The sequence below is a fragment of the Notothenia rossii genome, assembly GCF_949606895.1.
Source record: "Notothenia rossii genome assembly, chromosome: 10".
Taxonomy (NCBI): domain Eukaryota; kingdom Metazoa; phylum Chordata; class Actinopteri; order Perciformes; family Nototheniidae; genus Notothenia; species Notothenia rossii.
In genome coordinates, this window is record NC_136908.1 from 61,285,572 (window position 1) to 61,312,931 (window position 27,360).

Below are 27,360 nucleotides of genomic sequence, written 5' to 3' on the forward strand. Positions count from 1 at the left end.
TTTATTGGCATTGCATTAGGTCACTGATTACATTTTTGAATACAGGTTAACTTTGTAATGGCATACATGTTTAAACTAACCCTGACAGAGAAGTGGTTGACAAAAGGGAGAAGCCTCTGATTCAGGAAATTCAACAGTGACCCAAAATCTGTGTAATCAAATACTTCAATACCTCTGTTAGTATGTCATAAGAAAACATAAAAATGTTTTAGTACATTTATTTTATTTCTCTTACCCTCTATCACCACAAATCACTTCTTCATAACAGAGAGTTATATGCAAACCGACTCTTTTCACAATGTTGGTTCCTTTGAGTTGATATTTGTAAATGCATCAGACCTTTAAACAATTCTAGTTTTTCTACTTTTCGGATCATATAGCCTCTCTTTGACAATCCTCTATAGTAGATTTATTAAACTGCTAGTGCCCTGAGTTCATCTGCAAAATACAAGTTAAGACTTTATTTATCCCGAAGGAAATTGTTGTGCCAGAGTTACAAAAATACAATAAACACAGCAGCATAATGATAGCTGTACCCTAACAGTGCTGTAAAAAGAGCAATTGAATATCTACAGGAAACATAGATGGTCGCATAATTAATGTAAATAATAACAGTATTTAGTAGTGAAAAAAAAAGTAGTTGCAGATACGTAATTGCACGTTATCATAGTACATAATAGTTCATAAATAATACCCGATAAACCTGAACATAAGATTGATTAAAACACATGTTTCTCCATGAAGCCTGCTGCAGTTTCCCCACTTACCTTCTGTGTTTGACTTTGTGATTACATTAAGCAAAGAGAAGACGAGTGGTCCTCCATTAGCGCTCCTTCATCACCCTCTCACCGGACTCCACTCAGCATCACACAGGGCAGCTTTTGTCTGATTAAATCTTAACTAGCGACTCCCTAAATTGGAGTCACAAGTATGGAAAACAATCCGTGGAGAGTTTCCTACTGCGGGCTTGTGGGGGGATGCAACTTTTTCAAACCTTTTGCTACTCAAGTCAAATGTAATCTGAGCAGCAGAAGTATTTTAACGCAACATGGAGATCTGGCAATGTTCGTTTCTGCTTCTGCTGAGTTTAAACCCTGTGGAGAATTCGAAAAATGATGATTTCGACCTTGCCAGCTTTTTGAGAAGTATCTACGCTGGGATGCTTGTGAAGGAAGAGCCGTTCATCCCCAAAAGAGACTTTGTAGGACGATCTGAGGCGCAACCCAATGTGAAAGCAGTCAGTCAGGATAGTAACGGGGCTTCTGGGGCTGTGGTGACGACAAAGGATGGACAGATCAAAGGGATAACGGTGGACAAGGCCCGTATCTTCTATGGGATCCCGTACGCAGACCCTCCTGTTGGGGCTTATCGCTGGAAACCACCCAGACCTGTGAGTTCTTGGCCGGGGATTTATGATGCCTCCTTCCCCAGAGCCGCGTGCATGCAGGCCTGCAGCGGACCCATCTCTGAGGAGTGTCCCAGGAAGGTAAGAAAGAAACATTGTTAAATTGTCTTTTAGGGTGTAGTAACATGATTTTTGATTTTGTGGTAATTTGATGGAAAGTGACTTACAGTGAGTACAGTTGTACATAATGGACAGAAAAGGGCCTGAAAACACTCTCATATTGTGTTTTTTTATTGTGAGTGAATGTACTTCATTACATTCCACCACTTCAATTACTGTATAATGTTTAGGGCGTAGCAGGAAAACTAATTTGGTAACAAGTTAGTTAGCTACGGCTAGTTTAGCTGTAATGGTTTTCAATAAAAAATGGAAGTGTGTATTTGTGCATGTGGCTCTGTTTTGACCGAAAACACCTAGTGAATTTTAGATGGTTTGTATTTTACTCAGAATCTACTGGTGTATCAAAGACCAGTTACCTATTAAATGGTTAATAAAAAAAACACAACAATGGAATAGTTTAGCCTGCCAGAGTAGCAAGTTACAACCCCCTAAACATAGATTTTTAAAGACTAACTTAAAGGTCCCCTATTAAACTGTTTTTCATCAATATATCACAGCTCTCAGATATTTCCAGAACCTGTCTCTGATTGGCTGAAACACCAAACAGATCATTGCAGCATTACCCATAATCCCCTCTGTTTCAGCCCTGTTTCCAAAGTGCTGATTCTGTCTGCTACTTTAGATGAAAATAAGGAGCCCCTCCCCACGCCCCTCTGAGAGACATTTGGTTACAAAGAACACAATGGTGCTCGACATGAAGAAGAGGGGACACATGTTGATGTAGAAGAGACATGAAGAAGAGGGGACACATGTTGATGTAGAAGAGACATGAAGAAGAGGGGACACATGTTGATGTAGAAGAGACATGAAGAAGAGGGGACACATGTTGATGTAGAAGAGACATGAAGAAGAGGGGACACATGTTGATGTAGAGGAGACATGAAGAAGAGGGGACACATGTTGATGTAGAAGAGACATGAAGAAGAGGGGACACATGTTGATGTAGAAGAGACATGAAGAAGAGGGGACACATGTTGATGTAGAAGAGACATGAAGAAGAGGGGACACATGTTGATGTAGAGGAGACATGAAGAAGAGGGGACACGTGTTGATGTAGAAGAGACATGGAGAAGAGGGGATACATGTTGATGTAGAAGAGACATGGAGAAGAGGGGACACATGTTGATGTAGAAGAGACATGAAGAAGAGGGGACACATGTTGATGTAGAAGAGACATGAAGAAGAGGGGACACATGTTGGTGTAGAAGAGACATGGAGAAGAGGGGACACATGTTGATGTAGAAGAGACATGAAGAAGAGGGGACACATGTTGATGTAGAAGAGAAATGAAGAAGAGGGGACACATGTTGATGTAGAAGAGACATGAAGAAGAGGGGACACATGTTGATGTAGAAGAGACATGGAGAAGAGGGGACACATGTTGATGTAGAAGAGACATGAAGAAGAGGGGACACATGTTGATGTAGAAGAGACATGAAGAAGAGGGGACACATGTTGATGTAGAAGAGACATGAAGAAGAGGGGACACATGTTGATGTAGAAGAGACATGGAGAAGAGGGGACACATGTTGATGTAGAAGAGACATGAAGAAGAGGGGACACATGTTGATGTAGAAGAGACATGAAGAAGAGGGGACACATGTTGATGTAGAAGAGACATGGAGAAGTGGACTTTGCATAATAGGCGACCTTTAAAGATTATTTTCTTCATGAAAGGTGAGTGAGGACTGTCTGTACCTGAACGTCTTCGTCCCTCTGGATGTGGACTTCCTGTCTCCTCTGGCGGTCCCTCTCCCGGTCTTAGTGTGGATCCACGGGGGGGATTTCATCGCCGGATCGGCCTCAAAGCCTCTGTACGACGGACGCTTCATCAGCAACTTCACACACTCTGTGGTGGTGAGCCTGGAGTACAGACTGGGTACGGCATGTTGAGCTAGTCCCTTTTTATTGCATGTAAAGTTTGTAACACGTGTGCAAGAATAGTGGAAGCACTGTTACATGCACACTTTACAATAGCATTACCTGTTGGTGTGTTTGACTTGCAAGACAAGCCAGGATTAAGACATTTTGCAAAACCACAAATAGACATCACTTCCTGTTGTCGACTCCTCAGATAATGTGTAAGCTATTATTTCAAAGGACTCAAATGTGCCTGTTTGAGGGAGGATGCAGAGAGGTCACTTCATACAGACAGAAATATACATGTTTACTCGATAACACATATATTAATATACATTCATATACTATATATTACACATCAATAACTTTTACTATTGTTTATAGTGCTTTTAGCCTTGTATACTGTTCATACTGTATGTTCTTTGACGTTTTTATATCTGTCACCTGTATATTCTTATATTATACAATTAAAAAAAGGACTTTGCAGAACTTGTTAGATGCTAACTGTGGTTTAAGTAATCTGTGCAATGACACATGTTGCATTATACAGAATAATCTTATCTTAATAGCAATTCCTTCAGGGCTTTTTTTCTACGGTATATGCCGGGATAAAGTAGGCTATACGGATTTCTTTGTAAAAGCAACAAGAAGGCAACTCGTGGTAGACATAAGAGTAAATAATGAGCTTGTGGTCAAAATAACCCAATTTGTAATGACTCTGCTGTCCTGCATGAGACATATACAGTATATATGGCACTCAGAGTTAATTAATGTCCTGCTGGAGTCAATTATGTCCCGCTGATCATGTGAATTTCTGCGTGTCTTGAAGGTGCTTTTGGGTTCCTTGTGTCCGGCAAAAAGCCTCTTTCAGCAGCTGCAGGGAATTATGGGATATTGGACCAGCAGGCGGCTCTACTCTGGGTCCAAAGAAACATCGCCGTGTTTGGAGGGGATTCCAGCAAGGCAAGCAAACACACAGTCTGAAAATCTTGAAACATACAGGAGTACATATTCAGTTTTTATACAAGATAGCAATAAAGTGTGTAAGCTTTCATTATGACAGGTATGAATAAAACTGATCGATGTCTTTAAAGCAGTGCTTCTCAAAGTGTGGTCCGCGGGCCACTTGTGGTCCGTGAGCGCCCCCTAGTGGTCCGTGAGTATATTGGTAACATTTCACATTTGAAATAAATAAATACATTTCAGTTTTCCGCACTCTCGCGGAAATATCTCCGCAATGGAGCGAGGTTAAGTTTCACTTTCGATTGCATGATATAGCCCAGCGCAACACCTTCGTCACACATGTTGCCACGTGTTTGTACCATTTTCAGGCGATTTGTAATCTGTTCTAGAAAAACGATGTGTTTTTTTATATTTGTGGAGTTAGGTGGTCCGCGAGTGTTTTTTTATTGGTTAAGTGGTCCTTGGTAAAAGTTTGAGAAACACTGCTTTAAAGCAATACATACTTAGAGATGTCCCGCCCCTTAGCCTATCACGTACAATGTGATGGAGCGCTAGCCAATAGAAGCGTGAGTGTTACATAGTGATGTCTCTCACTTGGGATTTTAGCGTTTGCAGACCATTTACATGCACAACAACAACAACAACCTATAAAACACAGGAAAGGAAATCATGGCTTTTATCTTGTCTCTGTGTGGTGTACTTTTGTCAGGTGACCATATTTGGGGAGAGTGCAGGCGCTCAGTCCGTCAGCCTCCACCTGATGATCCAGAGTAGCAAGACTCTGTTCAAACAGGCCGTCCTGCAGAGCTTGCCCTTCTCCATCCCTCTGAAGACCAGGTGAGGAACCATGAGGGCTTTTCTTAGGTTTCCATGTGTTTCAAACAACTTCAAGCTCATCAATGACTTGTCGTAGCAACTTCAGCTGCTGTCTAGAGAAAATTATGAGTTAGGCAAATATGCAAAGAAACATAATATCGATATGTGGGTCATTCCAGAATTGGAGGACATTTCATGTCCCCCATATAAAAAATCTAATAATCCATGGCCAAAATGCTAAAACATGCACTTGTTGTGTTAAACATACTTGTCTTGAGACAAAATGTGTATAAAATTGTAGAAAAAGTGGTTTCAAAATATTATTTAAATTATCAAATAGCTCTCGAACATCCCCTAAAATGGCATTTTTCTCTTGTCCCCGCTTCTTGGTGACCAACTTGCATGTCAAATATAACATTTAAAATAGGGATTTTATTTACTTTTTTTGGTATTATTCTATTGATATATGTCTCTTGTAATGGTAAAATCTATTTGTTAAATCATAAACATATTTTAAATAACAGTAATTTTGCACAGAAGGTGTGTCCCTCAACATGCGTTCAACCCTGTTACCCAAACCTTTTTAGATTGGCACAGGAAGTGAAAAAACTGTAACTCAGATGACACACAGGAAGTGACATCAGCAAGCCATGTGCTAGTGCCATGGGTAGACCAAAACTAAGTCCTCTCTTTTATTTTTCATATTTTTACAATCTTTTCAGGCTTAAAAGAGGGTGGCACTCTGACCCACTCAACCCTGTTACTGATATTACCAGAATAAAGCATATTAATTTCAAAGTTATCTTTTTTGCATTAGATATCCAAGTTTGTCATTGCCTTGGAAAGTAGCATTACATGCTACATCTAGCAATAATTCCTGAGGTTAACCCTGTTACTATAATTAGAGTAACAGGGGTAATTCTTCATTGGAAAATATACATTTGATGCCAAGCTGGGCAAATCACTTTTTTTGATGGTTTATTATCTGTTTTTCCTAAATACATACAAAAAATAAATAAAATAAAAGGTTCATTTTTCAAAAATGTTGGTGTCTAAATTGTCCTCCAATTCTGGAATGACCCATAAAGTATTTTAAGATCTAGCAAGCATGATGAGTGTGTGACAGTCAGACTCTCTTATAGGGAAACTGTACATTTACATGACAACACAACAACATGTGAGCCCAGTTGTCGCCCTATCACAAAAAGCAAAACTCACACCCTACAAATAACAGTTGGGTTAAGAAATGTCTTCCTTTCCCCCTGTCTTTCCTGTAATGTCATAAAACCCTTTATCTTATCCTCGTGAACACAAAACAAATGTTCTTCTCAGACATAACGATTGAAAACACTTTAAAGCAGTGGTTCCCAACCTTTTTTCCCAAGAGCCCCCCCAAACACAAGGGGGGGGGCGCAACGGCGGTAATTAAAGTTTCAAAGTCTCAAAAATGCAAAAACTACTGTCCCAAACTGGATGAATGTGAAGTATTTAGTTAAAGGAGGATGAAAGCGTAATTAAGTATTAACTATTGGAGTGACTTTGATGGTTATTGGACTCAGGATGAATTCATTTGGATTCCCGCTGTATGAAGAAATTAAAGGACGGCGGAAGTGGAAACAATTCACAAAGGGATTAAACTGTTTAAAACACATGCTCAAAGTAAGCCGTGTTTTGCCGATGTGTTTATGTGGATTCAAAAGTTGTAAATAATCTACAAAATGGAGGAGACCGATCTGATCGGAGCAACTGAGACAAATAATCCAACTGAAACCGGCATGGACAATGACTATGTTTTAGAAATGCGCTTATCCAGACAAGCCTGGTTTGGACACTTTACGGGCAGAAGAAACATTTCTATTAAAGAAAGAATTATACATTTCTGTCTTTTTATGCCTTTAATAGCTACTAACTTGAATTTTTATTCAAATTAATTAATCAATTATTTTTTATATTTTATTGTAATATAGAGACAAGACTTTTAGTGACAATCATGTATTGCGTTACAATTATATATATAAAAAAAAAAGTTAAAAAAAAAGTCTAAATATGATATTTGGCCTTAAATCATCTGAGGCCTGGCGCCCCCCCTGCAATCTTTGGCGCCCCCCCCCCAGGTTGGGAACCAGTGCTTTAAAGGATACTACTGTGTTAGAAGTTTTATTCATTATGATTTCACTGCATTAAGCTTTAATACCATAATTGCCATAACAAACTATTGCTGCCTCTTTTCCCCAGACATGACGCCCTGAAGCTGGGGAAGGACTTTGCTAAACAGACCAACTGCTCAGTGAGCGACATCGTGTGCCTGCTGTCTCTCAGTCCACAGGAAGTCCTCGCTGCACAGATGAAAACAAGTAGGGCGCCACAAAATACATCCTGCCTACGCTTCACATTCAGATCCAAGGGCAGCCCGCACACTTACATAAGGAGGCCTGATTTCTGTCTCGAGCCGTTATTCTGCTCCAAACATCTGGAACAAACTCCCAGAAACCTGCAGGTCCGCTAACTCTGACTACTTTGAAATCATGGCTGAAGACTTTTCTTGTTGCCGCTGCTTTTAATTGAGCTATTCACATCTCGCACTGCAGTGTAACTTTTATTCATGTGTTATTCATGTTTTATCATCTTTGCTTTTTAATGTTTCTAATGTGTTTTATGCTCTTAATATCTTTCATCTTGTAAAGCACTTTGAATTGCCTTGTGTTGAAAAGTGCCTTGCCTTGTCTTCTATGCAAGAGATGAAGGGAAACTATCAGTAGCGTGACGTGGGGAAAATATTAGGGGAAGCCAATAATACGTCCTTTCTTTTGGGGGTGGGGGTGGTGGTCAGGGGCGTCAGCTGACCCAATACTATACAGGGGCACAACAGGGGCACAGAAAAAAAAAATGTTTTGCAGTTATTTCTTTGAAAAAAGCATGGGCACAGATAATTAATGCAAGCACGCGAGCAAACATTTTTTTGCACTTATTTATTATAATAAAGTGTCATAAATAAATAGTACAATCAGATTGTTATTTTCTGCATCATTAAATATCTAGCCTACCTGAACCAAACTGAATTGAATTGGCCTACTTGTGAACTTAACTGTATACAGTATCTCTAAATCACTAACTGATGAAGGCAAAAGAGGCACAATGAATCTTCATGAAATATCTGTCAGCAAACATGGACTTGAAAACTGAAAACTGAAAGAGAACCCCCCATCCTATGATGGTGTGATGGTGACTATCCTATGAGGTGTGTACATGGTCAGAGAGATGGGAGAGGTCTATGTTCATTTTTTTAAAAGTAAACTGTAACGTCTCGGTTTCAGTTTTGCAAAGCTATCAATCAATTGACAGTGGCTTAACTTGGAGAGTGCTCCTCTCTCAACAGACATGATGGCAAGATGGTGGAGTCTGTCTTGCCCCATTGTGCTTCTTAACCACGTGTGGAGGCGTCTCAGCACGCTGAATGTACGTTCACAAGTGCAGCTGGACACTGGAATGGTCAGAGATATCTGAATGACCTGTGTCAATGTTGGGAACATGACATGATCCAGCAAACTGAAAAGACATTGCATGTCAGTGATTGGAAGGCTTTCCTGCTTTCTGGCCAGATAGTTTTTAGCCACCAGCACTTCCTCTTGCTTTAGATCCACATTATAATGATCTGCCAGACCTCTGAGGTCCTCCTCACAGAGAAAGTTGCTAGATCCTGGATTACAGGCCTGAACACCTTTTAGAACTGTGCTGTTGAGAGATGAAAAACGCTGCTCCATTTCAGCAACCATCCTGTCAAGGCAAGGTAGATACACTGCGGTTCTCAACTTCTCGGCATTCCCTAGGTCACTCGCTGCCCCACAACTAGACTCGACTACATACTCCTCCATGCGTCTCTGCTTCTGCCTTTGTCTTGGTACAGCACATGACTCAGGGATTTGGTGTGTTTCGCACAAGGCCTTTGCGCGGTCATAAACCTCAGCTGCTTTGTCATCAGTGCGCATTTCTTGTAGAGTGGCGCACACAGCGCATTTGAACTCCTCAGCTTTTGCCAGGTCCACAGTTTCACTTTGTAGGTATTTGTGTAGACTTTCTGTCACAGACAAAAAAGTCTTGAACATCATCAATAGATAAACTGTGGAGAACCTTGCAAGGTTGGCATGCAGACCCACAGCCGTAGGGTTGCTGATATTGGACAGGCACGTGAGAACTGCTGGGAAATTCTCTATCATAGCGTTGATAGACCTCAGCTGGCAAGACCATCGGGTCTTGGACAGCTGTACAAGCTCAGAAGCTTGTAAGCCAAGCTGTTTCTGAGTCTCCTTAAACTTGTCATGGTTCACAAGGGAGCCAGAAAAGAATGTATAGACATTCTGCAGGAGGTCAAATAACTTCCTGGCCTCTGGTATGGCCAGACATGTGGAACAGAGCACTAAATTCAATTGATGTGCATAGCAGTGCACATAAATGGCCATGGGATGGTTCTCTCGGAACTTTGCTTGGACCTCTCCAACAGCCCCACTCATGACTGAGGCGCCATCATAAGCCTGTGCAACCACCTTCACATGGTCTATGCCATTCAACCTTAGCTGTTGTTCAATGGCAGTTGTAATGGACTCCGCGTCAAAACCCTTCAAATCTACCATAGCTAGTAAATGTTCTTGCACACTCCCCCCAGCAACATATCGGACACACACAGCTAGCTGCTCAGTGCTGCCATCTCTTGCTTCGTCAGCCATCACTGAAAACATTCAAGCCTCCTTAATGTCTTTACTGATAGCTTTTGTTATCTCCTGGGCACAGCACTGAATTACTTCATTTTGTGATGAAGGTGACAAGTATGTAATAATAATAATAATAATAATAACTTGTATTTATATAGCGCTTTTCAATAACCCAAAGTCGCTTACAAAAAAAATTAAAAGTACAGAAAGGGGGTGAACAGGCAGAAGACAACATATTGGACAAGAAAATTGAACATGAACATTACATGAACAGGCAAAGGACAACACAGGGGGGGAGCAAGCATAGGACAACGAGCAAAAGACAACATAATGGAAAAGAGGAAAGAAAAAGTTGATGAATGTATGAATAAGAGATGCAGCGTGGGGTGAATAAGAGATACAGCGTGGGGTGTGAGTGAAGTCAGTTGGTTGGGGGGGGTGGTGCTGAATATGTCTGAAGGAAAGGGTCGAACTCTTTCAAGAGGTTCATGCATTCCAGAAAGTTCCCCTGGTTGTCGCTGGACATGCCCTCATCATGGCCACGGAATGGGATATTTTGTTTTCCCAAAAACTTGGTAACAGCCACAACCCGGCTGAGGTACTCCCGTCTCTCTTTTATTTCATGCTCACTGGCAGAATCCAAATGGTCGACAACACTGCCATGAGCCTCACTGGCTTTATAACTACACCAAGACTGCATGCTTGCCTTATGTGCTGGTGATTTCTCATGCTCTCTATAGACATCCAGAGCTTTTTTCCAATTTTGAAAGCCAGTGTTTACAAAGGTGTCATTCTTCAAATGTTTCCCAAATATTCTACAGGGAAAACAAAGCGCTGCATCTTTAGCCTTGGAATATTCCAGCCATGTAAAGCTTTCAAACCAGTTGGCGTTAAATGATCGATTCTTTGCACCAAAGTTGTGCTGGGGATATTTTGACAACTTAACTTGGTTTGGGCCAGACTCCTTTCCCCCAAGATCACTTGTATGTCCCTCAAGATTGTGGACACTGCTTTTTTCTCTTGCCCCCAGTCTAATGTTCTCTGCCACTGTGGCAACTGTTTTCTCAGTCTCATCTCTGGGGTGTGATCTCTCCGGCCTGTCTGTCTCTTGTTGTCCTTCCTTCTCTCTCTGCCTTTCCCCTGCCTCAACCAGCTCAATCTCTTCTGCCCTCTGACTCTCCTGTCTGGTGCAACGTACAAAAAAATCATATGCTCAATAGTTACCTCAGATAACCATTAAAAGTTCAAATAACATTCATCACATCTATAAGTAGGGACATTTACAGTAGCTAACTACATTGTCAGCTGAGTCTCACTCTCACCTGTCAGTGTCATCTCTCAGTGTCATCCCTTCCTGTGTCCCTTCAATCTCCTCCTCTCCTCCTCTGCACTCTGCTGCACTGAGTCTTGAAACAACATGAACATATTACAGTCTAATGTCTGCATTTTCATTATCTACATTTTTACATATGCAGATGTAAGGTTACTTGTGTATAACCTGTTTGCAGTTATTCCTAATTAATATTAAATTAATAGCCATATCACCTCTGCTCGTGCTCATCAACATCCCTCTCTCCTTCACCTCCTCCGACACTCTGCTGCTCCTCTTTGTCTGGACAGATATGTAACTGTTAGGCTAGTGACCAGTGGTGAACTCAACTTGTGGGTTGTTACCTAAAAGTGGTTTGGGTTGCCTTGTTACCTAGCTTACCTCTCTCATTTCTCCTTGCTGCTTTATCCCTGCTCCGAGCGAATAACTTTCTGATGTCCATTTACAAGATACTAAATACTAAAATACAGAATACTATCAAATCAATCAAATCGTGAAGTGATAAATAATGGGAAACCAACGCCGGAGCTAAAAGGTATGTTTCAAAAGACGGTTAGGATAACTCCATCGACTACTCACGTTCAAAGCCACATTTCTTTGAAAATGTTTCACCTCAATAATAGATTTCGTGATTTAAGATACTTGGGTTTATATATTTCTAAATCTGACACTGAAACTGTCAGTGCCTCACCAGCCACGAACCTCAGCGCATGTCACTGCTATTCACATCTCCATCCATTTAGCCTAGTCTATTATGTTTTATAAATTATTAAAAAGTGCTATTTATACAAATCACATAACATTTAACAGTGTAGCCTATACGATTAGCTTCCAGGCAAACTCATTAAAATATATAGCCTACTCCTGTGTGACCTTCACTTCTAAAACTAAGATTATGTTCATCGTAAAATTACGTTGCTTACCAGATTGACCGCAAGCTTTATTTCATGGTATCCTGAACTACCAAGGCAAAACACGCATCAACACTACGGGTTATCAGAAGGGACAAAAAACATTCGAATAAACAAATGAAAGCAGCGTGTGCTGAATAGGACTAGTCTTATGCTGTGCAAGAGAGGTTTACAGTAGCAAAATTGAGTTCGCATTGTTAGAAATTAAAATCAATGTTTTGATGGTATAATGTAGCTTAAACATACCGTCAGTTTAAACGCTCTTTTATACTGAAAAACCAGAAATTCTTGTGCACAAGCAGTTAAGCTTTTATTCTGAAAATCCTTCATCTACGGTTAGCATGTAGCATGTGGTTAATATACGATTTCCTAAAGAGGTGAATTGAGGAGCGAAATGACTTGGTGTGGTGAAAACCGAAACCTACTGATTTAACACTACAACGATAGATGTCGAGATACTACCATGTTGAATATTAAATGAAAGTACAGTTTATTTGAATACATTATTGTTTACAGACGAGAGTAGCATGTGGCAACATCCGGAATGACCGGAAACCAAACGAGCCGAGAAGTATTGTTTAGAGTATTGATTACAGCGTTTAGAATGTGTTAAATGAAAAGTGATGAAAGAGAATATGAGGAGAAACGGCGTGTTAAGCATATATTGAATGTGAAAAGAACCTATCCTCTGTTTAAATGCAATAACGGACATTGGAGACGAGGTGAGCCGGCTGGCGGGGAGGAGCCAGCAGAGGATATATATAGCAGCGCCGGAGGAGAGATCCGCTGTCTTCTTCTTGCTCAGGAGAACCAGATCACAGCTGTTTTCTGCCGGAACAATATTCTGTCTGTAACACTACCGCGCCTTTTTTAATTAAAGTATCCCATTTTAATCTTTTCAGAGACTCCATTTAGTCTCATTTTAAAGCTTCTCTCCTGGACGCGAGAATAAAGAACATATTTAACAGCATTGACGGCCACAATGCTTGTAAAAGACGCTCCGTGCAAAGGGGTTATAAAGTTACCAGACACACGGGCAGGCAAGTGCATAGAGTTACTAGTCCGATAGGAAAGTTACTAGACCCGGGCGTGCGGGCGTGTCGCCATTTCGAACCCTGAATAAATTAATAAATTAATAAAAAAATCAGTGACCCAGGCATACCGGGGCACCTCAGATCTACAGGGGGGCACGTGCCCCCGTGAAAAGGGTCTCGCGACGCCGATGGTGGTGGTCAATGTAATAACGTAACCAGATGAGTGATTACAGCGCCCGGTATCATTTTACACACATTTGTATCATACAGATGCAGGGCTTACACACGCCTGTTATCTGACCGACAGGTCCGCACGCACTCTCCAGCCCAAACTCTAATAAGCATTCATTCACAAACTAAATCAGGAGACCTTTAACGTTTTACGTCCCGGTTCGTTCCTTTGTTCCTATCTGTAAACGGCTCCAGTTTGGGCATTGGCCTGTCATCAGATTGTATTTGTTGTTGCTGCTGCTGCAGCGGAAGTTTAGTACAATTATTTTTGATTAAATACTCAAAATCTCCACCCTCCATAATTGCACTTGCTTCAGTTGCTTGCTACTTTCTAACGGCGGTGAGAGTGGTGCAGTGACGCTATCTATCTTCTATCGATTAGATTTATGATTCGAAAATTATAAAAGTAGGGTAGACATGTGGATATTATCCGACTGAACAAAACGTGCATTTACCTAACAGGTTCGTTTTCCACTGACCTCTTTTCGAGCTATCTTCCAAAATCCTATGGAGAAATCCCATTGCTATTTTGTCGAGGGAAACTGAGCGCAGCTTACTTCCGCTTTTTGGGACGCGTCACTGCACCACTAAATTGATGCGATTTGATTGGATTGTGAGGCAAGGGAAGCCAGCCGCGTCTGGCTTCCCTTGGCATGGCCCTGACCATTCACAGGTTGGCAGGGGCATGACGTGAGCCTCATCTGATTGGTCAATCCCTCCATTTTTTTTCACCAAGAGAAGCAAATTTCGGCTGGCCTCCTCTCGCAACAGAGAGTGCAATCTACTGTTTCACCATAACATCTAGAGGGGCGCTGTTTCACTCTTTGTAAAATACTCAATGAGAATGGGGGAGAGACGGGCCGGCAGCAACACACAACAAAGAATTTCCGAAATTAAACGAAGTGTTTTTATTTATTTATTAAAATTATAACTACAATCCGAAAAAACAGGGGAAGCCTGGCTTCCCTTGGCCTCCAGGAGAAAACGCCAACTATGTTAGTACTTTATTTATCCGAATTTGGGAAATGTTTGCGTTGCAGAAGCATAAAAAGAAATGGCTTTGTACATAAGAGAAATTAAAAGATAAGAAATAAACATTCCAAAATATAAACATCTCAAATAGAAATTAAATAGCATTAAAAAAAAGTATAAAATATACATGTGGAAATACAAATGCACAGTAACAACATGGAAGCAGGATATTAATTACAAATTAAGTGTGTGAGGAATGGAATATTAAATATTAAATTGAATGTAAAATGTAAAGACAATATTCTCTATCCTAAATATAAACTGGCTTCTTGTTTTCGGCCTTATTGTATTAAAGGTGGGGTATGTAATTTATTTCTGAAACACTTCTTGTTATATTCCATGGAATGCTCTTAACATCCCGATAGCAATGAATATCTGAAGTGCTTTGACAATAAATATATAAAAAATATCATCTGTGGAAGCCGTAGCGCTGTAAAAAGCACGACCAATCATCTGAGCCGGCCCGGCTAAAGTAACTGGATGGCCTACCTGCCTGTCAGCCTTCCATCTGTGCACAAACTTATCTCGTGCCCTCATTGGTCATGTGCGCGTTCGTGTGTGTTGGAGGAGGGGCTCTGGAAGGAAGTGGCAGATTTTTCCCGGTTGTGTATTTTCCAATTCTAGCGCACTCGAGCTGCTTTCTCCAAAATGACCCCACCTTTAACTGTCTTTTTTTTTTTTTTTTTTAAAGCTGTTGCTAGAGGGAAAACGATTACTGTGCGTATAAAAAGAAATAAAGACAGCTAAGATTAACAGAACTTAACAGAGAGCTAAAATAAATTGAGACAAAACATAAAAAATATTTAAATTCAAATCTTACCATACAATTAAAAGAAATTAAGAATGAATTACATATTTGTATACTCACAAAAAAATAGGAAACAATACAATTTATACAAAACAAAAGTATTATGAATCTGGTTAAAAATGTGCAATATAAGCAAAACAAAATACAAACAACTTTTCAAAATGATTATAAACAATCATATAGTCACACTTAGAATATGAACAACAAATTAAACAATTCTTAGAACTTCTTAATTTAAATGAATTTTTTTAAATCTTACTGACTTCTTTTTGATCCCAGGCTCCAAGATTGTGAACCCGTTCAGGTTCCTGGAGGTTTTTGAGACGTGGGGTCCGTACATCGATGGAGAATTCATAAAAGAACAAGCTGTCACCGCCTTTCTGAAGGGCCACTGGCAGAAAGAGAAGCCTGTTCTACTGGGTGAGAGACGCACGCACGCACGCACGCACGCACGCACGCACGCACGCACGCACGCACGCACGCACGCACGCACGCACACACACACACACACACACACACACACACACACACACACACACACACACACACTCACACACACACAAGAAAAGACACATTAAACATTACTGTGATTATGTATACTTGTGAAATCACAGCCTTACAGAAGTCTTAAAGCTATTTAAAGCCACAGTTTTTGAATATGTTTTGTTTGTTTGTTTATTCACAATATCTATAAAGCAACTACCCTGCTTGAAAACTAAAAAAAGACATAGAAATCTCTATTTTACCATAAGGGACCTTCAAGTATTTACGTTTTAATACCACTTTATACTCCTCTACCTTGTTTTAAATATAAAACTACATTTTCTGACTGTAAGTACTTTGTAGATTCAGATTTGACATACAACAACAGAGATGGCAAAAGTACTAACATTCTTTACTCAAGTAGAAGTACAGATACTCGTGTTTAAAAATACTCTGGTGAAAGTAGAAGTACTGACTAAAGTTCTTTACTCAAGTCAAAGTAAAGAGGCTTTGAAATGTACTTCAGTAAAAAGTACCCATAACTAGCAGCTGTTTTAAAGAGTACCTGACCTCCCTTTATATTAATAGAACAATAATGTCATTGTTAGCTAATGAATGTTTCCATGGTGACCAACGGCAACATGACAACGTTTTCATTGGTCCCTCTTCTTTAGAGAAGACCAGGAAATGATGGATACACGGATCGTGTTCAAATCAATAAGCACGCAATGACTCTAAATAATAATGATCACGCCACCAAACACACATTCAGACTAAAGGAACCAGCCTGTTTGGAAAATGAGAGAAGTAGAAAGTACAGGTATTTGAGTTCAACATGTGAGAAGTAGAAAGTACAGGTATTTGGGTTCAACATGTAAGAAGTAGAAAGTACAGGTATTTGAGTTCAACATGTGAGAAGTAGAAAGTACAGGTATTTGTGTTCAACATGTAAGAAGTAGAAAGTACAGGTATTTGTGTTCAACATGTGAGAAGTAGAAAGTACAGGTATTTGTGTTCAACATGTAAGAAGTAGAAAGTACAGGTATTTGTGTTCAACATGTGAGAAGTAGAAAGTACAGGTATTTGTGTTCAACATGTAAGAAGTAGAAAGTACAGGTATTTGAGTTCAACATGTAAGAAGTAAAAAGTACAGGTATTTGAGTTCAACATGTAAGAAGTAGAAAGTACAGGTATTTGTGTTCAACATGTAAGAAGTAGAAAGTACAGGTATTTGAGTTCAACATGTGAGAAGTAGAAAGTACAGGTATTTGTGTTCAACATGTAAGAAGTAGAAAGTACAGGTATTTGAGTTCAACATGTAAGAAGTAGAAAGTACAGGTATTTGGGTTCAACATGTAAGAAGTAGAAAGTACAGGTATTTGGGTTCAACATGTGAGAAGTAGAAAGTACAGGTATTTGTGTTCAACATGTTAGAAGTAGAAAGTACAGGTATTTGGGTTCAACATGTAGGAAGTAGAAAGTACAGGTATTTGTGTTCAACATGTAAGAAGTAGAAAGTACAGGTATTTGGGTTCAACATGTAAGAAGTAGAAAGTACAGGTATTTGGGTTCAACATGTGAGAAGTAGAAAGTACAGGTATTTGGGTTCAACATGTAAGAAGTAGAAAGTACAGGTATTTGGGTTCAACATGTAAGAAGTAGAAAGTACAGGTATTTGTGTTCAACATGTAGGAAGTAGAAAGTACAGGTATTTGTGTTCAACATGTAGGAAGTAGAAAGTACAGGTATTTGTGTTCAACATGTAAGAAGTAGAAAGTACAGGTATTTGGGTTCAACATGTAAGAAGTATAAAGTACAGGTATTTGAGTTCAACATGTAAGAAGTAGAAAGTACAGGTATTTGTGTTCAACATGTGAGAAGTATAAAGTACAGGTATTTGAGTTCAACATGTAAGAAGTAGAAAGTACAGGTATTTGAGTTCAACATGTAAGAAGTAGAAAGTACAGGTATTTGTGTTCAACATGTAAGAAGTAGAAAGTACAGGTATTTGTGTTCAACATGTGAGAAGTAGAAAGTACAGGTATTTGTGTTCAACATGTAAGAAGTAGAAAGTACAGGTATTTGAGTTCAACATGTAAGAAGTAAAAAGTACAGGTATTTGAGTTCAACATGTAAGAAGTAGAAAGTACAGGTATTTGTGTTCAACATGTAAGAAGTAGAAAGTACAGGTATTTGAGTTCAACATGTGAGAAGTAGAAAGTACAGGTATTTGTGTTCAACATGTAAGAAGTAGAAAGTACAGGTATTTGAGTTCAACATGTAAGAAGTAGAAAGTACAGGTATTTGGGTTCAACATGTAAGAAGTAGAAAGTACAGGTATTTGGGTTCAACATGTGAGAAGTAGAAAGTACAGGTATTTGTGTTCAACATGTTAGAAGTAGAAAGTACAGGTATTTGGGTTCAACATGTAGGAAGTAGAAAGTACAGGTATTTGTGTTCAACATGTAAGAAGTAGAAAGTACAGGTATTTGGGTTCAACATGTAAGAAGTAGAAAGTACAGGTATTTGGGTTCAACATGTGAGAAGTAGAAAGTACAGGTATTTGGGTTCAACATGTAAGAAGTAGAAAGTACAGGTATTTGGGTTCAACATGTAAGAAGTAGAAAGTACAGGTATTTGTGTTCAACATGTAGGAAGTAGAAAGTACAGGTATTTGTGTTCAACATGTAGGAAGTAGAAAGTACAGGTATTTGTGTTCAACATGTAAGAAGTAGAAAGTACAGGTATTTGGGTTCAACATGTAAGAAGTATAAAGTACAGGTATTTGAGTTCAACATGTAAGAAGTAGAAAGTACAGGTATTTGTGTTCAACATGTGAGAAGTATAAAGTACAGGTATTTGAGTTCAACATGTAAGAAGTAGAAAGTACAGGTATTTGTGTTCAACATGTAAGAAGTAGAAAGTACAGGTATTTGTGTTCAACATGTGAGAAGTATAAAGTACAGGTATTTGAGTTCAACATGTAAGAAGTAGAAAGTACAGGTATTTGTGTTCAACATGTAAGAAGTAGAAAGTACAGGTATTTGTGTTCAACATGTGAGAAGTAGAAAGTACAGGTCTTTGTGTTTGAAGTGTAAGAAGTAGAAAGTAAAAATTCTGCATAAAAATAAGTAGTGGAGTAAAGTACTGATACCAGAAACATGTAGTTAAGTACAGTAACAAAGTATTTGTATTTGTACCTCTGGATATCAGCTTGTTTTCATGTTTCCTGCAGGAACCACCTCAGAGGAAGGAGTGATCTTTGCGTACGGTGTCTTCAACAAGCCGGTGTCTGCGTTGGAGAGCACTGTTTACATCACGGCCATCTTTAAACAACACGCTCTGCGCATCCTGCACAAATACCTGCCGATGTACAAGCAGACCGACCGCAGGGACATGCTCGCTCAGGTGAGATAAGATCATAAAAAGATGAAGTGAAATGAAAGACTTGTATGAGATGCACATCAGAAAGGGGAGGGTTTCAATGTATACTGTTCCCTTGTTGTTTACTACTCCCTGTAACTGCAGGTATATTTCATTGCAACTGGTGAAATGTTCTCAACTGTCTTCTAAATAAAGAATTGTAAAAATATATATATATTTAAAAAAAGAAAGAAAATTAAATACAATTAAAAATGAAAATGTTTACACAAACAAAAAAAGAAATTAAATTAAAGAGATGTTAAAAGTAAGAAGACCTAAATTCACTGGTTTGGTATAGAGAGCTTTCTAAGGGCAAAGGATTATGTCATTTGTTAAGAAACTTTTTGAGTTAAATAGAGGGGATGGAGTAAATGTATTTCAATCAATCAAATGTTATCTGGTTAGCCGAATGTCGCCTGATTACACATTTGTCTCCCAGAGAAACCCCACAATTAATAGGGAAAACATTGAAGAAACCTCATGAATAGCAACTTATTTCAGTGTCAATATCATAAAACATGTTATATGTATTGGTATTAAATACAATCTAATGCTTTTTGCTGGTATAGGATAAATAACACTCATCTTACTCCCCAAATTACTGACATTTGAACAAAGATTTATGAGGAAACTCATTTTTTAAAGCTGCGTGCTGAGCCTATCAAACCATGCTTTACACTGACTGCACACGTTAATGCCTCAAAAAAAAATTCGCTAAAAAATTGTCTTTTAAATGCACATCCAACCAGATCATTTCAAAGTTGACTGTCTATATCACATGTGTCAAACTCGAGGCCCGGGGGCCAAATCAGGCCCTTGGTGGATTTAATTTCGGCCCGCAGGATCATTTCTAATTACTGTTAGATCTGGCCCGCCGGTATATTGCACGCGCACCTTCACTCCATCCTGAGGGTCTCCTCCGCTCAGAGCCTGAGCCCAAACATTGATGACCTTGCACCCAAGATGAGATGCCAAGTATCTGAACTAGCATCACAGAGCAGCACACTGAGTTTAATGGATGTTTCCTTCTGCACTTTCTCTCTCACGTCAACAGGGCATGTTTGGTTTCTCTTTGAGGGAAATAGTTTTGTTGAAGCTGTTGTTGGCCTGTGGGAAAATGTAATCATAAGAAATGACTCTGGAGAAGCTGCAGATAGAGCCATAAGAAATGAATCAACTGATTATTTAATGTTTAATGTTGTTTTTATAGGCAATCATTTAAGCTTTGTTAGTTCCAGGTTTAATATGTGCAATAAGTTCATTTCAATAAGTTCTGCAAGAAACATTGAACCAGTCCGGCCCTCGACTAGCACCCATTTTTTTATTTTGGCCCACTGTGTATTTGAGTTTGACCCTCCTGCTCTACAGATACATTTTAGCCATGCTCACCGATGGCAATGTTCGGATGGGATAATGGTCAATCTGATGTGGAGTAACTACAAAACATCTCTATTGCTAACGGAAATGTCCCTAAAGTTGTTGTTTTTCAATGTAAGATAGTTAGATATACAGTAACACACATTAATGGTTTCTTAAACACAGTTCTCATGATTCTCCTACAGAGGGCGCTACAACTCAAGTTATTTTCCAAGTGAAACTCCAAAACACCTTCTGTTGTGGCTTTACAATCCACAATGTATCTAGCAACTAGCAGCTGAACATAGTAGCATTTAGCAGCTAAGCAAAAATATCTACCTCTAAAGTTAGTGTTGACCAAAAGACAGGTTGAATAAGAGTTGTGGTCAGAAACATAACTGCAAAGAAATGCACATTTACCCCTAATCTGGTGGATTTGTAAACGTGCAGTGAAGGCCCCAAGTGGGCAAAAACAGGTTTGAGGATGACCATTTTTACCACATTTAAAATCCAAAGTAAATCAATGTTTCTCTGTCTAAAATCCAAACACGTTGCATTCAATCCAAGTGACTCATTTGTGCTCAGACCCCCTTTGTAATAATAATTACATCTAAATAGAATCAATCCAAATTCAATTCAAAGATGTCTTTATCTCAGTGAAAGCACAAAGGTGGGCTGGCTCATGACGACACAGACTCAGCTTTCTCTGGGGGAGCCGCGGCCCGGGGGTCAGAAGGTTACACTGCTGGACTTATTTAGTATTCAACCGTAGTAAATAGGACACACACACACACACACACACACACACACACACACACACACACACACACACACACACACACACACACACACACACACACACACACACACACACACACACACACACACACACACACACACACACACACACACACACACACACACCTGCTGCATGTATTCATAAAGGGCACTTCTCTAGAGGACTGGAGGAGCACAACTGTCACCGAGGAGGACAGAGAGAAGAGTGAGGGTTTGAAACACAGGAATCTTAGCCTTTGCAGACCATTGACATGCACTAAAACCTATATAACACACTACAGGGAAGGGGAAACCCCAACAGGAATAATAGGGCCCCTTTAAGTAAATCATCTGACTACTTCTTCAACCACTGATCACATGCTCATAAAGGACTACTTAAATGTTTTAGTATCCAGTTATCAAGCATTTAGCTGCTTCAGTCATTAAACCGACACACTGACAGTTTAATTGTTATTGAAAAAGTTGAGGTTTTCTTTGAGTCTTCACTTAACGACAGTAAGTAATAGAAAGGAAACAAGAGGCAGAAGAAAGTAGGTGGAATATAGTGCTGAGAAGAGGGGAGGAAAATATGGAGAAGTGACAGTAGACATTGTTCTACTTGAGCATTAAATGTGTGTCATGACAATCAGCGTTTGGGTACAGTGTGTGTGTGTGTTCGTGTGTGTGTGTGTGTGTGTGTGTGTGTGTGTGTGTGTGTGTGTGTGTGTGTGTGTGTGTGTGTGTGTGTGTGTGTGTGTGTGTCCTAGCATTACTATCATTGTGGGAACCTACATCAGTTTACACAGTCACGTGTGGGGACTGGCTTCCCTTATGGGGACAAAATGGAGGTCCCCATAAGGAGAATCATTGATTTTAGGCTGAAGACTTGGTTAGGGTAAGGGTAAGGGTGAAGTAAGACCATCTTGTGGTGACAGGGGAGAGGCACGGGCACATGTTTCATATCTGGTTAGTTTGATAGAATAAACCCAATGCCCGCTAGCTATTATTATAAGGTTTTTTTTTAAACCTTGAGAACTAATTAGAAGGGGTAAAAATAATACTGAAGGGTAGGAGAGGCTTTTTAGGGGGGTGGGGGGGGGGGGGTTAGGTTAGGGAAGGAGAAAGGAAGAAAGGAAGATTAGGATTAGGTAAGAAGGTAGGGAATGGTTAGGATTAGGATGGAGGGGAGGGAAGGATTGCCTGAAGGGAGGGAAGAGTGAAGGTTTAGATATGAGGGAAGGGAATAGCCTATAGTTAGGAAAGAAGATAGGAGTGAGGTGACTGGGATTTGAGGTTTAAGGAGTTTAGGGGAATAAGGGGGAGTAGGCCGGAGGAGAAATGAAAAGGGTTGAAATTGATAATAAGGGGTAGGAGAGTTTCTGAGGTTAGGTTGGGAAGGAAAAAAGGTTAGGATTAGGTAAGAAGCCGGGGAGTGGTTATGGTTAGGATGTGGCAGTGCTAATTTTGGCAGCTGTTTTTGATTTAGTCTTAGTCTTTAGACGAAAATGGTTATAAGTTTTAGTCACATTTTAGTCATTCCTATCCTTCGTAGTTTTAGTCTAGTTTTAGTCGACGAAAACTCAAAACGATGAACGATTAGTCAATGAAAAATGACCTTTTAGTCAAAATGTGTCTCTATACTCTCTGAACGCTCCGTCCCCGGCAGATCTCTGTGTCCGCTGCAGCATGTCTGTTAGGCCCCGCCCCCCGCACACAGAGAGACACAGGGAGATCGCTCTTCTGGAGTGAAGAGAGCGGAAATAATGATATTGCAAGTTAGAAACGTAAGATGCATTTTGACAGACAAGACAGACACTTGGGGGAAAATATGCTGCATTTTGAATGTCCGATAGTCCACCATTAACACCTTAGTCCCGTCTCGTCTCGTCAACGAAAACTAAATATACATTTCGTCATAGTTTTTGTTATCAAGAATCTATTTTTAGCTCGTCATCGTCTCGTGTTAGTCATGGGAAGGGTTAGCTTGAGGGAAGGCATGTATTGGTTATTGTTAAGGTTAGGATAAGTCTCCAGGAAATGCATGTAAGTCAATGTAATGTCCCCTGAAGTGATGTATATTACGTGTGTGTGTGTGTGTGTGTGTGTGTGTGTGTGTGTGTGTGTGTGTGTGTGTGTGTGTGTGTGTGTGTGTGTGTGTGTGTGTGTGTGTGTGTGTGTGTGTGTGTGTGTGTGTGTGTGTGTGTGTGTGTGTGTGTGTGTGTGTGTGTGTGTGTGTGTGTGTGTGTGTGTGTGTGTGTGTTGAAAAAGACACTCTGGTTTCCAGGTAACAGGCAGAAGAAGACGACGGTCTACCTTCCTTTTGTTTTCACAATAGCTTCTGATGCTCAGCTCCCAGAAAATTTCTTTGTAAGATGTCAAACCTAATTAGTCTTATTCATTCTCTTTTCTACAAAAACACTGCAGAAACTAGAAGAGGACACCCTTTAAAGGATGAACTTCAAACAATGCTGAAGCGATCGTCAAAAAGCAGCTCGTTTGTACACTTCTTACCAGGTTTCATAGTCCATAAGCGCAGTGCTGTTCTTTGACTGTGTATACCTTAGTCAACTTGTAAATTAAAAGGTGGAAGGGGAAGAAAATATGTAAAACTAATCATCAGCTGTATGAAGACTAAACTTGCCTCCTAGCAGCTCTCTGAGGCAGTGTCTTAAGCTAAATGCTAATGCTAACATCAAGTTATTAGCTCAAAAATAACGGCAAGAAGGATGGGAATGTCATTTGTCCTGCAGGTCGTTTGTCATTTCCTTAATTACTGGACCTGCTAATGCTGCTAGTTGGAAAATCAGAGCGTCACTAAAGTGATTACAATTAGGGATGTCCCGATCACTTTTTTTTGCTCCCGATCCGATTCCGATCATTTGATTTTGACAATTTGCCGATACCGATTTTTCCCGATCCGATCTTTATGCAATGCATTAAGAGAAGAAAAAGAAAAAAAGCATTCAAGTTGTCCCTTAAGGTTATTTTTTAAATTTAAATTGTATATTCTATCCAACATGGATATAGCTTCTTTCTTTCACAGCAGCATTGGATCAGTTCAGTTGTGCAGCATTGGATCAAAACAAAATAAAGCTTATCAGTACTCGTTAGCTTACTGCTACAATTAGACACTGCGCCCTCTCTGTTGCCAGATTTAAGAGAAATAAGCAACCAGGTCTATGAAGACAAGCCCCAAAGAAGCAACACATACATGATGTTGTGTAATTTGAAACCAAAACTAAGGCCTCAGGATGACTTTAAGACTTGAACATGGCCATTTTTGTTTTGTAACATTGAATACAAAAAAAAAAAAAAGTATTTATAAAAAAAAAAAAAAAGATCCCGATCCCCGATTTTTTTCTCCCGATTCCGATCTTTTGAAAATCACGTGATCGGCTCCGATCCCCGATCACGTGATCGGATTGGGACATCTCTAATTACAATCCATCCTGAGAGGAATATTATTACATGTTAGACGCTTTTATCCAAAGCGGCTTACATACTCAATACTGTGGGCAATCATCACAGGAGCAATTTGGGGTGAAGTGTCTCAGGGACACAACGACATGCTGACTGCAGTGGGGTTTGAACCTGTGACCAGGGGCGCCGCCAAGGATTTTGGGCTCCATGAAAATATATCAAATTGGTTACTTAAACATTTTTTTCTTAATGTTCTAAAATAGTTTGGGCCCCTGTCAGTCACGGGCCCTTAGAATCGTCCTAACTTTTCACCCCCTTGCGGCGCCCCTGCCTGTGACCCCCTGACCCGAACACCAACGCACATCCCACTGCACGCCTCCGAATATGAATGTCTGCATTAAATTACATGGCAACCTATTTAGTGGTTGTCTCGAGGTGGAGCTAGGGGCAAAGTCCGTGGATCCAAAAAAGTAATATCGTCAAAATGTGATGGCAGCATCCAATAGATGTTGTTTATTTCAATAAATTATTAAAATGTCTGCCCTGTTGTGACACTAGCGGAAAAGTCAGAGGTCAGAGGATCCCAAAATCATTAGGATGTGTCATCTGGGGACCATGAGTCTTAATTGACTATGCATAAAAATACATTAATGTCGAAAGGGGAAAATATGATTTACACCAGATTCGATATCCCGGGCAGGTACACACATAACAATCAACAAAGACTTAAACAATAGCATATTCTCTACAACACAACAATTATAAAAGCAGATCAAAGAACAGGTGTATCCTATATTACAACTCATTTAAATTAAAAACTCAAACTACAGTCGAACCAATGTTGGCAAGACTGATTGCTCAATATCAATATTTGTGCACAAAAATAGTTAAAGCCCGTGTTCGCTTTCAGCTCAGATCGAAGCATATTCCAGAGCTTGATGGCCGTAAATGAAAAGCAGATGTTGCCTCAGTGGGATGTGTAGGCGCTGTCATGGATCCGACACACTCAAGACATAACCAAATATATAACAAAATAGAAACACAGACACGCTGCTGATCGAAGGAACTATTATATATTGGAGGTGTGTGGCGCAGTGGGTTGTGCGTTGATGCTCGGATCAGGGTTCAAACCCCACTGCAGTCAACATGTCGTTATGTAACTCGCTTTGGACAAAAGCGTCTAACAGGTATGGAATTTAATATATTGTCAAGTTCGCCAAGAGTAAATGTGTCTGTGTCAAGAATAACAGAATCTCACAGGTTTTATTCACTTCCTTTTAGTTTACACAGCACTGTACCTTTGGACCTTTAACAATCACACGTTACAAGACCCTATGCTCAATAACACGCTGCAGACAGACATGCGCACGTTCATTGTACAAACGTGTGTTTAGATCAATTAAAGGGTGAAACTCACAAGCATGGTTTACAACACATGATCATATAATATATCTCTTATTATAGAAACATGCATTTCCAAACATTTGGTCTACCTATGTTGTAAATGTATTATCTCTTCGATTTACACACGGCATCTATTTCACGTCTGTCCGTCCTGGGAGAGGGATCCCTCCTCTGTTGCTCTCCCTGAGGTCTCTCCCATGTTCCCCTTTAAACTGTGGGGTTTCTCTGGAAGTGTTTCCTTGTACGATGTGAGGGTCTAAGGACAGAGGGTCTAAGGACAGAGGGTCTAAGGACAGAGGGTCTAAGGACAGAGGGTGTCGTATTGTCATACTGATATTCTGTACAAACTGTGAAGTCCACTGAGACAAATATAACATTTGTGATATTGGGCTATATAAATAAACATTGATTGATTGATTGATTGATTGGTTGATTGATTGATTGATTGAGTGAGTGATTGAGTGATTGATTGATTGATTGATTGATTGATTATTTCAACAGCGCCACACCAAGCCACTAGCAAATCCTTTGTCTGAGCAGTTGTCTTTCTTCCTTCTCTCCTCAGATCGTGACAGACTACGTGTTCCTGTGTCCCTCGAGGCGTTCAGCTCGATCCGGCACGGCGTCAGGAAGCAACGTCTGGATGTACGTTTTCGACCACGTTTCTTCGGATCATCGCGTGTGGTCGGGTTTAACTTTCTGCTACGATCACGCCTGCCACGGAGCAGAACTTCCCTTCCTCTTCGACTCTGCCTCGGTAGCCAACTTCACTCTTTCCAAACCGGAGAAGCTGCTGTCCAATCGGATGCTGTGCTATTGGGGGGCTTTCGCTCATGTTGGAGACCCTTCCTCTCGCGCCCATCAGACGACTTTCTGCCGGGAGCAACGTCTGCCCGTTTGGCCGAGATATTCTGACACCAGCAGCTGGTTGGTGATGAACCTGACGGTGCGTTCACATGCTCAAGTGGGAACCAGGAACCATATCTGTGACTTCTGGGACCATCTGGGCATCTATTAGCCAGTTTGTGGGATGTTGCTTTGCATTGAAGTAGCATCAATACATGCTGTTCTGTGTGAGCTTTAGTCAAATCATCAAGACATCTGTATCTGTGACTTCTGGGACCATCTTTTTATCTTTGATTGTTTTACTCATTGTGTCATTTTACATTGTATTTGTTCCCTGTGCAGCACTTTGGTCAACTGAGGTTGTTTTAAATGTGCTATATAAATAAATAAAGTTTGAGATTGATGTAAATTCATCAACAAATCTGTATAAAATAA

The 27,360-nt window shown here is 40.1% G+C and overlaps 2 protein-coding genes and 2 long non-coding RNA genes across 4 annotated transcripts in view; 1 reads left to right on the forward strand and 3 right to left on the reverse strand.

The window, feature by feature from the left end:
• The window catches only part of LOC307021904, a 125,036-nt gene that overhangs the window by 34,171 nt on the left and 63,505 nt on the right, over window positions 1-27,360 (reverse strand). The gene's annotated exons all lie outside the window — the stretch shown is intronic.
• Window positions 1-27,360, forward strand: LOC307021876 (cAMP-regulated D2 protein). The gene is made up of 8 exons (XM_079654389.1): window positions 1-1,486; window positions 3,203-3,404; window positions 4,215-4,348; window positions 5,058-5,185; window positions 7,400-7,518; window positions 15,496-15,636; window positions 18,935-19,107; window positions 26,645-27,360. Exons 1-8 carry the CDS (start codon window positions 1,049-1,051, stop codon window positions 27,095-27,097), a joined length of 1,788 nt encoding a protein of 595 aa, XP_079510515.1. The 5' UTR covers window positions 1-1,048; the 3' UTR covers window positions 27,098-27,360.
• On the reverse strand, window positions 3,676-19,007 carry LOC307021906. Its single transcript, XR_013803269.1, has 4 exons — window positions 18,900-19,007; window positions 15,480-15,632; window positions 5,049-5,277; window positions 3,676-4,373 (listed from the first exon to the last, which is right to left on the reverse strand). It is a non-coding gene; the product is annotated as an uncharacterized lncRNA (long non-coding RNA).
• LOC307021894 (uncharacterized protein) lies at window positions 10,054-13,485 on the reverse strand. The gene is made up of 4 exons (XM_079654420.1): window positions 11,582-13,485; window positions 11,416-11,482; window positions 11,193-11,276; window positions 10,054-11,054 (listed from the first exon to the last, which is right to left on the reverse strand). Exons 1-4 carry the CDS (start codon window positions 11,640-11,642, stop codon window positions 10,292-10,294), a joined length of 975 nt encoding a protein of 324 aa, XP_079510546.1. The 5' UTR covers window positions 11,643-13,485; the 3' UTR covers window positions 10,054-10,291.

Coding starts and splice junctions, on each gene's coding strand:
- LOC307021894 (XM_079654420.1), bottom strand. CDS start 11,642: ATGGACATCAGAAAGTTATTCGCTCGGAGCAGGGATAAAGCAGCAAGG. Junction 11,277..11,415: donor GTTGATGAGCACGAGCAGAG/GTGATATGGCTA, acceptor TGTTGTTTCAAG/ACTCAGTGCAGCAGAGTGCA. Junction 11,055..11,192: donor CTGAGAGATGACACTGACAG/GTGAGAGTGAGA, acceptor ACGTTGCACCAG/ACAGGAGAGTCAGAGGGCAG.
- LOC307021876 (XM_079654389.1), top strand. CDS start 1,049: ATGGAGATCTGGCAATGTTCGTTTCTGCTTCTGCTGAGTTTAAACCCT. Junction 1,487..3,202: donor CTGAGGAGTGTCCCAGGAAG/GTAAGAAAGAAA, acceptor TCTTCATGAAAG/GTGAGTGAGGACTGTCTGTA. Junction 4,349..5,057: donor TTGGAGGGGATTCCAGCAAG/GCAAGCAAACAC, acceptor TACTTTTGTCAG/GTGACCATATTTGGGGAGAG.